General features: G+C 41.3%; 1 protein-coding gene across 1 annotated transcript in view; it reads right to left on the minus strand.

Annotated features, from left to right (window-relative positions):
• Nucleotides 1-11,236, minus strand: part of nbas (NBAS subunit of NRZ tethering complex) — a 185,629-nt gene that overhangs the window by 137,105 nt on the left and 37,288 nt on the right. The window contains 4 exon segments of the mRNA XM_032542394.1: nt 1-155; nt 2,076-2,261; nt 5,676-5,829; nt 8,308-8,394. The exon segment at nt 1-155 is cut by the window's left edge and continues 19 nt beyond it. Of these exon segments, the coding sequence (XP_032398285.1) occupies nt 1-155; nt 2,076-2,261; nt 5,676-5,829; nt 8,308-8,394 (582 nt within the window).

Consider the following 11,236-nt stretch of genomic DNA (forward strand, 5'->3'; position numbering starts at 1 on the left):
AAGTGGATGAGGGGCAGGGTGAGGTCTCGCTGGGCCAGGCTGACCAAGTATTCTCTGAGCAGAGATTTAGCGGCGCCCTCTTTCTGCCCCTCACATCGGTGCAAGAACGGCACCATCCACTGGAAGGTGTCTTTCACATAGCGCTCTGTGCTGGACTGGTAATAGAAAGACATTTACTTTAAGATAAAGTTCACGCAGCATGTTAAAATGGATAGGAACAGGTGGCTGCACCCTGTGAACTACTGTCCCATGGTCCTAACTATTTGTCTTATTCCAAAATACTGATAAATATTGATCATTTGTCACCCCAAATTCATATATACATATTCAAATACTGGTTTAATTCTTTTTCAACAGTTACTGCCTGCTCTGTATGGAGACATGTCTGAGGTCAGGGCTACCTTGGCCACTGAGTTATCACTGTACTTTTTTGTGCAACATTAATTTTCGAAATTGTCAGGTGATTTATTAACTGAAATAGAAGACTTTTGCTGTAAATTACTTCTTTTTAAAGTAGTGTATATAACAGCAGAGGCTCCCTTTGAGCAAAGCAAGCATTATCTTGTTTTGTTTTTAAATTGAATAATTACTTTGAAATAATATTTGGATTTATTAAGAATAAAATTAGCAAGCTAGCACATTATACTTGTCCTTCCTTTATGTGTCAGCAAAAATTTGCAGGCCTTCTGTCTGTCATGGGTCCAGTTAGCCAGAAATTAGATGCTAGTTAATGTTATGTGTTTTTGCTACAGAGGATATACATTCTTTTTTGTTTACATATAGAGATTTATGTTTTTTAAAAAGTGCAAAGCACTTAAGACTGCACATGAAATGGTGCCATACAATTAAACCTGAACTAGGCCTTCTTTGTCGCTACAGCATGTGGGTTGTGTGCTGGGATTTGAGAGGATGCATGTCAAGTCTGTGCACGGCATCACACCCACCTTGCGACAGCTCTGACTCAGGAAAATAAACAGATAACAGAGCATCCCCAGGAAAAAAACGAGATTATGAAAAATATTCAGATGCTAAATGCAAACTTGCACACCAACCCGCACGCAAACATTTTACTTTGCTGAACTATGTCTCTGATAAAGACAGACATCAGATGCATGTAAAGGGGGACATCAAGGCCAGATTGGTAAACACACACACACACACACACACACACACACACACACACACACACACACACACACACACACACACACACACACACACACACACACACACACACACACACACACACACCAAAAGGGAGTACCAGTCAAACAGCATGTGTTAGTGCAGTCAACAACATTTGCTGGCTGCCTGCCTATATGGCAGATCCTACTGGCAGTGGTCCTCACAGGCTTAAGCTGGCAGTTATTAGCTACAATTTAGAGGACAGCTCATATTATGTACTCCAAGGGGACTTGTAACTGTAGTACCTGCAACAGACTAGCTTTCATAACTCTCTCTCTCACTGCTGTTGGATGGAAAGTTTGGATTGTCAAATGTCAGAGATTTCAGTGCTGAATGAATGGATTTACAGTGAGATTCTTTCAAATTATGCCAATGCTTTTATTTGCTTTGTTGCCTATTCAAAGTCCAATTATCATACATCATATTTTAAGCAAAAATAAAGGATTACAGTCACCACACAATGGAACTTTAACACCAAATAGAATTGCAGGCAAATGGAAGGCAGGCTTTCTTAGTGTTACTGACAATGAAAACCAGACACACTGTGTGAACTAGACAACGCAGCATGCTGGAAAATGCACATTTAACATGGTGGAAAGTGAGGGTATGTAATATTTCTGTCAGCAGATACTGCATTGTAAAAAATAAAAAAAAACATAAATGTATTCATCTCTAACGTTCTTGTAATAGTTCTTTTAAAGGTCCCATACCATGCTCATTTACAGGTTCATACTTTGTATTTCCACTTTAACATGTTTACATGCTTTAATGATAAAATAACACATCTTATTATTTCCCAGAATAATACCCATTTTCAAACCAACAACTGATTTCAAAGCATTTTGTGGCAAAAAACCTTCCAGTAAAAAAATGTAAATCCGGCCACTTACATTTTTCATGAGCAGGTGGAGCTTGTCGATGTCTCTTAGCTGCTGCAAATCTTTAAGTGTCAGACTCAATTCACATGATGTCTCGTACACAAGTGTTTCCATGGTGACCAAGTCATCGCACAAGAGCTCTAGCCCTGGGATCTCCCGCTCCTTCCCCAGACGTACTAGTGATAGGGCACAGTCCACCTGATGGACACAAACAAATGCTGAGTAGAGAAAAGCAAAAAACGTAAGTCTAAAGTCTTGTCCAAAGAGTCAGTGTGAGGCCTCTACATCTTATTGTAAAGATAGCCAAACTGTTATTTTATAGATAAAGCAATGTACTGGGGAAAAATGAAATTTTGATGCAACGATGGCTCGAGACAAAAGAAAGTCAGGGGAAGTTCACAAAGACCATAGATGTGCACACAAGATGCATGGAAATCCATCAACAGTTGTCGAGACTTGCTAAGGCATGTACATGTACACGTACAAAATGTTTTGCCAATCCATCTGGCAGATGTAAATGTATTGCACTGGATATATAGAAACTTTGACCTGCCTGTAGATTACATGTCAGCATCACTAAAGTCATTCATCCACTAGGCACCATCAATATCCCAAATTCCCAAAGTCAATGGCAATCCATCCAGCAGTTGGCAAGACTTTTCAATTTAAAAAAAAAGTCCATGTTGAGGTAGAGGGATAGTCATATCGCCTAAGTGAGTTGGATTCATCCTCTGGGGACAATGAATGTATGTCTGTTATAAATTTGATGTACTTCAGAGCCGTCCAGCAGGATGACAAAATAATCGTATTCAACTTAAACTTCTAAAGACATTACATCTAATTGAGCAAAAAAGGGTAAGAAGAAATATTGCTGTATTCTGATATTTAATCTCTTAAATTGTACATCTAAATACATGTACTTGTATCTTGTTCCATGTATTTTTCCGCCTTGTTACAATCTAGTTAACCCAGTCTGTTAAGAGCCAGGTGCCATGCAAACTGTTAGTGAGGTCACTAAACAGTCACAAAAACAACAATAGCCCAACAAATTCAAAACTAAATACCAGTCAGTCATTACTAATATCCTATCGTTAGTCTTTGGACAATAAAACAGAGATGATTTTGGCTTCCAGAGGTGGAATTTTATCTGATCGATAAGATTCCACCCAGAAGAGCAACCAATCGATATCCGACCACCTACACGCTGGCGGCGTGCCCTGCCAATCAATGCTCAGCCACCTGTGGGTGCTGGCCAATCAATAGCAGATGCCGCCGGGCCCTGTAGTGATGATTGCTTTCTCTCCACCTTTTAGAGAAGGAGAGCCCTTTGGCACAGCGGTTAGCGCAGCATCACGCACGCACACACACACACACACACACACACACACACACACACACGCAGGGTCGCTACACTTCATCTTCAGCTCAACACATTTACAGCTGAATAAAAAAATGCAACCTTTATTTGTAAAAAAAAAAAAAAACCACACACACACACACACACACACACACAGAGAGAGAGAGAGAGAGAGAACCCAAATCACCTTAAGTCAGAGCATGAGCAATTAGATACAACAAGAGAGTAGTATATTGATGTAACTGTGAGTAAGGATCCTCCCCGTCCCCCCCACCCTAATCTCTTTCCCTGCTCTCCAGAGTTAGATTCCCCAGCTAACCACAGACAATTCAGATGTTAAAATCTCACACTTTTTAATTACAACCTCGTCTCAATGCCCTCCTCTCATCATTCTCTGGGCTTTGTAAGACAACTTGTGTCCTCTGTCTCACAGTCTCCCTCCTCCCCACCCCCAGCAAATTTCACAGACTCTTCAGTTTAATTTTCCAACTCAATTTGATCCTTCTTTGTCTCTCCTCCCTGTCCTGTATCGACCCTTTCTTTCAAACATAATTTTCACATTTTCTCCTCAGCTCTGCTTATTTTTTTTTTATTTTTTATTTTTTTTTCTCTTCTCGCTCTTCCCACCTCTTGCAGGAACTGTGTAACAGTCGCCGTGACTGGCCTCTATTTGAACTCCAAGTATGGTCCTTTGCCTTCATCTCATTTTGTGTCATTTTGTTACCCACAGTGTTTCAAATAACACGTTTCTTTAGTATCATTTATTTCTACCCTTTTGCTCTCTTATAACCTGTGATTATCATTCCCCCAGACAGCTCTTTCCATCAGATTGCTTTCCCTTTTTTACCTCAACATCTGTTAGTCCTGCCCTCCCCTATTTCTGTGTTTGTAACACACTCTAAACTAACTAGGGATGTCGCATTGGCTCAGCATGTATCTACTTTTTTTTTTCTTTCGAGTGCACTTCCCTTCTCCATTCTCTTTTTCTAACCCATCTCTCTCTCCCTCCGAATCATATTGTCAATCTTCCCCTTCAGCGCCTGGCTTTCTCCGGCTCTGTGACTGGTTTAAAACACTCCAGCTTCCTCTGATGTGGCTCCTTTTAATCAAACCCCATTTTCCTCCATTAAAACGCTCTCCCAAGCATAAACAGGGCCGGATGAGGGATGGGAGGAGCATGCAAACAAGAGAGAACAAATGAGATGAGAAAGTAAGGATGGAAGGAAGAAGAAAAAAGCTCAGCAAATGGCAGCAGAGCTGTTCCAATGTCTCTCTCTCTCTGTTGCGTCTATGTGATTGTAAAAAAGAAAGAGACGTGAGAGTGTGGTACGTTCCCTAGAGGCTCCTGTGTGAGAGAGCAAAAGGAGATGAGGTTGAATTAAAAAGGAACAAGGAAGCGAATGAAAGAGAGAGCTGGTGTGATTTCTAGAGATTAACAAAGACTTCCTTAACACACACACTCACTCGCTCATACTCCTCTGTGAGTGGATGATGAAAGGCACCATGTCCCAGTTCAGAAATTAGCAATGGGCCCCAAAATCCCTTCTCGTCAACCCTCCTTACATCCAGTGGAAGGGATGAAATGAGGAAGTGATGGAGAAAGATGGCACTGCACCCTAGTTAGTGCTCTCACAAAGACAAAGAGAGCAATGTGACAACCTTGATCAATCATTGTGAAGGAGGTAAAGAGGGGACAGAGCTGCCATGTGGATAGTGTGGGCGGAGCGAGTGGGCAGCACCAGTGGTTACATCCCATTACTCCACTAAACAAATCCTATCAAGTCCTATTTGTCCATAACAGCAACAGAAAGCAGATGACAGAAGCTTTGGTTACTCTTCATTGGAAGTCCATATGGCAAATACGATAATGACTGTCACAGATAGTATCAAAGGGACCTTGACTGATGGAGGTCGGCAACATCTCTTCTGCGGTTTGAATCTAACATGTTTCTGCCCCAATCATGTAAAAGAAGTGTGCAAAGGCAACCATCTAAACAATTGCCAGATGTCTCTTACTGCTGCTGACTGGCTGTAAGTTCCAATCAACTTGAGAAGCAACTTGAAAAAAAGCAGGCTGTGAACAATGTTCCACCTCGACAGTGAGTGGGATCTGTTGGAAGCCAAAACATTTCTTGAGCAAAGTGCCTTTGTGGCAATCAGCAGTCTGATGCTTTGATTCTGCAGAGATGCACTCACTGCTTATTGTTGTTTTATAGCCGCGACCAAGAACCTGCAAAGACAATAAGTGTTCGCACCTGTCTGGAGCCGGAGTCGATGTCCTTAGCTCTGCTTTGGTACCAGTCGGTCAGCAGCTCGATGGCAGGTGTGGCTGTGCGGAACCTCAGCAGCTCTGGAGCACCGTCGTACAGGAAACTGTCGTCATCAAACAAGTTCTGGTCCAGCATTGCTCTGAGGAAGACATGGAGGGAGAGTGGAGTTAGATGCATGCATTAAAAGCAAATCTAACAATGCATATGTCCTGCTAACAAGTATTGTCTGATATTGTTGATTGCTCTGTGCCATAGAGCTTAATTTTAGTGCAAAATCTATATAAAAAAAAAAAGAAATACATCAATGAGCCTCACTGTTGCACTGGCCGACATGTTTCTTCATTACAATATAAAGGGGCATTCCAGTCGATCCGACTTTCACTGTCATGCTGCTGTAAATACATGTTGCATTTTAAAAATGACAGTGCCTTGCGAAAGTATTGAACTTTTCAACCTTTTGACACATTTCAGGCTTCAAACATAAAGATATAAAAAAATTATTTTTTGTGAAGAATCACCAACAAGTGGGACACAATTGTGAAGTGGAACGAAATCTATTGGATATTTTAAACTTTTTTAGCAAATAAACTGATAATTGGTGCGTGCAAAATTATTCGGCCCCCTTGCGTTAAATACTTTGTAGAGCCACCTTTTGCTGCGATTACAGCTGCAAGTCGCTTGGGGTATGTCTCTATCAGTTTTGCACATCGAGAGACTGAAATTCTTGCCCATTCTTCCTTGCAAAACAGCTCGAGCTCAGTGAGGTTGGATGGAGAGCGTTTGTGAACAGCAGTTTTCAGTTCTTTCCACAGATTCTCGATTGGATTCAGGTCTGGACTTTGACTTGGCCATTCTAACACCTGGATACGTTTATTTGTGAACCATTCCTTTGTAGATTTTGCTGTATGTTTGGGATCATTGTCTTGTTGGAAGATAAATCTCCGTCCCAGTTTTGGGTCTTTTGCAGATTCCAACAGGTTTTCATCCAGAATGGTCCTGTATTTGGCTCCATCCATCTTCCCCTCAAGTTTGAACCAGTTTCTCTGTCCCTGCTGAGAAAACAGGCCCAAACCATGATGCTGCCACCACCATGTTTGACAGTGGGGTTGGTGTGTTGGGTGATAAGCTGTGTTGCTTTTACGCCACATATCGTTTTGCATTGTGGTCAAAAAGTTTGATTTTGGTTTCATCTGACCAAGCACCTTCTTCCACATTTTTAGTGTGTCCCCGTGGCTTGTGGCAACTTTAGACGAGACTTTTTATGGATATCTTTGAGAAATGCTTTCTCTTGCCACTCTTCCATGAAGGCCAGATTTGTGCAGTGTACGACTGATTGTTGTCCTATGGACAGACTCTCCACCTCAGCTGTGTTCTCTGCAGTTCATCCAGAGTGATCATGGGCCTCTTGCCTGCATCTCTGATCAGTCTTTTCCTTGTCTGAGCTGAAAATTTACAGGGACGGCCAGGTCTTGGTAGATTTGCAGTGGTCTGATACTCTCCATTTCAAAATGATCGCTTGCACAGTGCTCCTTGGGATGTTTAAAGCTTGGGAAATCTTTTTATTCCAATCCGGCTTTAAACTTCTCCACACAGTATTACGGACCTGCCTGGTGTGTTCCTTGGTCTTCATGATGCTCTCTGCGCTTTCAACAGAACCCTGAGACTATCACGGAGCAGGTGCATTTATACAGAGACTTGATCACACACAGGTGGATTCTATTTATCACCATCAGTCATTTAGGACAACATTGGATCATTCAGAGATCCTCGCTGAACTTCTGGAGTGAGTTTGCTGCACTGAAAGTAAAGGGGCCGAATAATTTTGCACGCACCACTTGTTGGTGATTCTTCACAAAAAATAATTTTTTTATATCTTTATGTTTGAAGCCTGAAATGTGTCAAAAGGTTTAAAAGTTCAAGGGGGCCGAATACTTTCGCAAGGCACTGTATATTCATGACCCGTTGTCAAAGAGTTTTGTGCTCAGTAGCAACCAATGGGCTCGGCGTGAAAGCCACAGACAGTATAGGGAAGATGGAGAGTACAGAGAGGCAGAGTAACACAGTGTCTTCTCATGGGATTCGTTGAAAATAACAAAAAAATAGAATATCACTCCCTCATCTTTTCAGGAAGAGGATATAGGGTTAGAAAGAGAGAAAATAAAACAGAAGACGTCCTAAACCTTGCTGCCAACACACAATTACAGTATCAAAATTTCACCCTGCAATCCCTGGCCATGCGTACGACAATAGCCAACTGATATTATGACTCTACAACCGAAGAGTAATAAAAAAGAGCTTGCTAAATTAAATTGTAAATGAAGCTGGCCTCCTTCCTGGAGCGAGCAAATGGCATACATTGGCAGTGCAACAATATTTGGTATTAGTTTGTTATGGTTCTGTTTCACATTTAGATAATAGGATGTCATGTTTTGTTTCACATAATGATGCCAGAACAAGCATCTGCCCTGTGTTGAGCATGAATTTTAACAACTCTAAACTGCGAGAGGCTTTGTTATCACGGGTATGGAGAGATTTCACTATGATATCGGTTGGTTTAAAGAATTGGTTTATTATAGCGCTTGGCGTACGATGTGATGTCGGTGTGTTTGTCGTTTACCTGCACTCCTCTGCCTCACACCAGTCCATCTCTCTGTGTCTCTGCTCGTCCCACGGAATCAACTCCATCTCACCGGCGTCATTCATGCTGAGAGGGTAATAGAAAGACAGAAAGAGACAAATTAGTCAAAAAGAGAGAAAGAGGCAGAGCAAGACATAGAAGAAGAGAGGAGGGGAGGGGTACTAAATTAGAGAGAGGGTCAATTTTTTGGAAAAACATGCTCAAGAGCAAATAACAGAACAAAGGCCAATGACTAGCCAGAAGTCCACACTATGATCCACACTACATCTGGGTAGATGTAGCCATTATAGCTGGGTGGGTACCCAGCTATAATGGCACTTGATTAATCACCAAATACATTTTTACTGTCCCAAACTATACATGGTCATAAACTACAGGAGAACACTGGCGAGAGGTAGCAACATAAGGGGAAAGGAAACAACAGCGCATAATAGGCAAAGTTCATGAAAAAAATAAAAAATAAATGTAAAAAGCACAGCAATAAACAATTCAAAGAACTTTGGAAAAGAGTCGGAGTTGTGCGTCGGTTGTAAATAGCCAGGACTTTTATTTCCTAAACGCCATGTTGGTACTAAGCTTTACTTCTTTCTGGTCTCCTTGAGTTTGACAGGTCTGAGGAAGATAAATAGGGAACAGACAAAAAAGAAACCAAAGTGAAGAATGACTCCGTAACCTCGCGTGTCACTGCTGACGAGACTCAGACACGCACTCGCGGAAGTAAATGAATGCATGCACACACACTGAGGCACCGAGGTGAACGGAAGCCGTTTATATCTTATTCTAGGATTAATGCATTTCTTCAGGTTATCTATTTGTCTTTAGACAGAAAAATATGTACTGTGGCTGTAAAACTCAAGGAGATAGCTCGGGCTACAAATCATCTATAGCTTTGGTGCAGTTAAAGGCCGAGTGCACACACGCTGCAGCCGTTTTTTAACACCGCCATAAATTCTATCCAATCACAAAATTCATAAGATGTGTCCGAGTAGCAGATGTGATTTATGTCAATGCACAAAAGTAGGAAGATTTTTACCAACACTCCGGCACAGGTTTATCCATTCAGATTAGAGTTTTAACACCAAGAAGACAGAGATCGAGAAGTCTCAGTTCTTCCTCTAAAATGCCCATGGAAAGTGGACCTCATGCTCTCTCATTATTCTGTCGTTCCCCAACTCCCTGGTCCTCTTTCCTCATTAAAGACAGCCAGGTTAGAGGGTGGAGAGTAAATATTGGTGTGAGAGCTTGGATATCGATGGGAGGAATGAATTATTCCGTGCCCGCTCCCCTAATCTACTTCACCTCAGCCTGAGAGCGTCAGGGAGGGATATGGAGATGCAAGGCAAATTTGGAGCTGGTGTTTTGGTGTATTTTTATTTCTACAGTGCCAACCCTTTAAAGCTAGCTTATTTCTCCGCACATCTAGAGGTCCCCTTGCAGATCTGATCAATATTACAGGAAAATATTTTCCCTTTTCAGTGAAGCAAGACTTCAGTATACAGCAGCGAGTGAGCTCCAAACAGATGGCGTGAGCTGACTCCGTCTGCTGCAGTGGAGGAGCGACGCGCTGTTGGGAGGAGCAGTTGGTGCTCACAGGCTGGGAAAATAGGAAACTGCCCCACAGCGGCAGAGCCATGATGGATGCTCACTGCAGAGCTACAGCCACCTGACCTCCATACAAACTCAGACATGGCTAATAAAAGGGAGCAGTGTAGGTGTGTGTGTGTGTGTTGAATATATAGGACTACAGGAATATAGGGACAGTTGAAAATGTGGGAATAGAATAAAGGAGAAGCGAGTTAGGGGAAACAAAAAGGTAAAACGAATGGCTGGCTGCACTCATAAGTAAGTCCAGTCTGTCACCTCTATTAGTGAACCATAAAGGGGTGAGGAATGACTTCTACCCCTCCAAAAAACTCCTTCATCATCTCCTTCTCACATATCCTCTCCTCCGACTCCCTCCCCTTCAGCGTTCCTTCATTTCCACAGCAGGAACTCAAAGATGAAAACTACAACCCAAACAAAGTGCAGGCGGACAAGTGGCAACTATTGCCGCAAGTATTGTATCATTTTAAATGTTAAATGTTGTCTGCATGCAAATTTATAAGTGTCTCTCTTTTTCTGCCATTGCTATGTTTGCAAATGTAAGTCATTAAGCTGCAAGAAAGAGCCCTGCTGTGTAACAATGAGAATGAAGAAGAAGTGAGGAAGACCTCAGAGTGAGCGCTCTGACAGAGGCGTGATTCCAGGTTAAGGTAATTTTTATTTGAAATGCGACGTGCGACTTGTGCATTCCCGAGAGGTGTAAATCAGACATCAGAGAAGGCGCCCGTGAGCTGTCCCTATGGTAACGCATGCATTTTTACACCGCTATGTTTGTAAAGTGAATTTTTATAAAATTTCTAAATGTTTGTTTTTAAATGGTATTTAAACTGCACTGAGGGATTCATTTTTATGAAAAATAACTTATTTTTAAGTACAATAAAAAGCACCGGTATAAATGTTTATCCGTATCAGTACATCTTAATGGATTATTATTTGTGCAATAGTGTAGTGTAAATTCCAATATTACTACATCTGAGTTGACAAGAACGAAATGTTTATATTTCTTTGGAATTTGAACTAATAAATAATAATAAATCCTCTCCCTCAGTCAAATTACAAAGGAAAATCTCACTACAAAAGGAAAATCTCACTAAAATTGCACCCTACATTACAGAAAGAAGGGAAGGCACCACTGTACATTTCCTATGTGCATTTAGTGAAAAATTATAATTTCTTGTTTTAGGTAGAACTTTAACTCATGACTGTTAGCACATTTTTGTGATTTGAAACAAAATATGTATTTAATTTAATTTTTTTTAAATTTTTTAATCCGTTTATTGATCCCCAATGGGGAAATTACAATTTA

This window comes from Etheostoma spectabile, chromosome 18 (genome assembly GCF_008692095.1).
Source record: "Etheostoma spectabile isolate EspeVRDwgs_2016 chromosome 18, UIUC_Espe_1.0, whole genome shotgun sequence".
In the NCBI taxonomy this organism is placed as follows: Eukaryota; Metazoa; Chordata; class Actinopteri; order Perciformes; family Percidae; genus Etheostoma; species Etheostoma spectabile.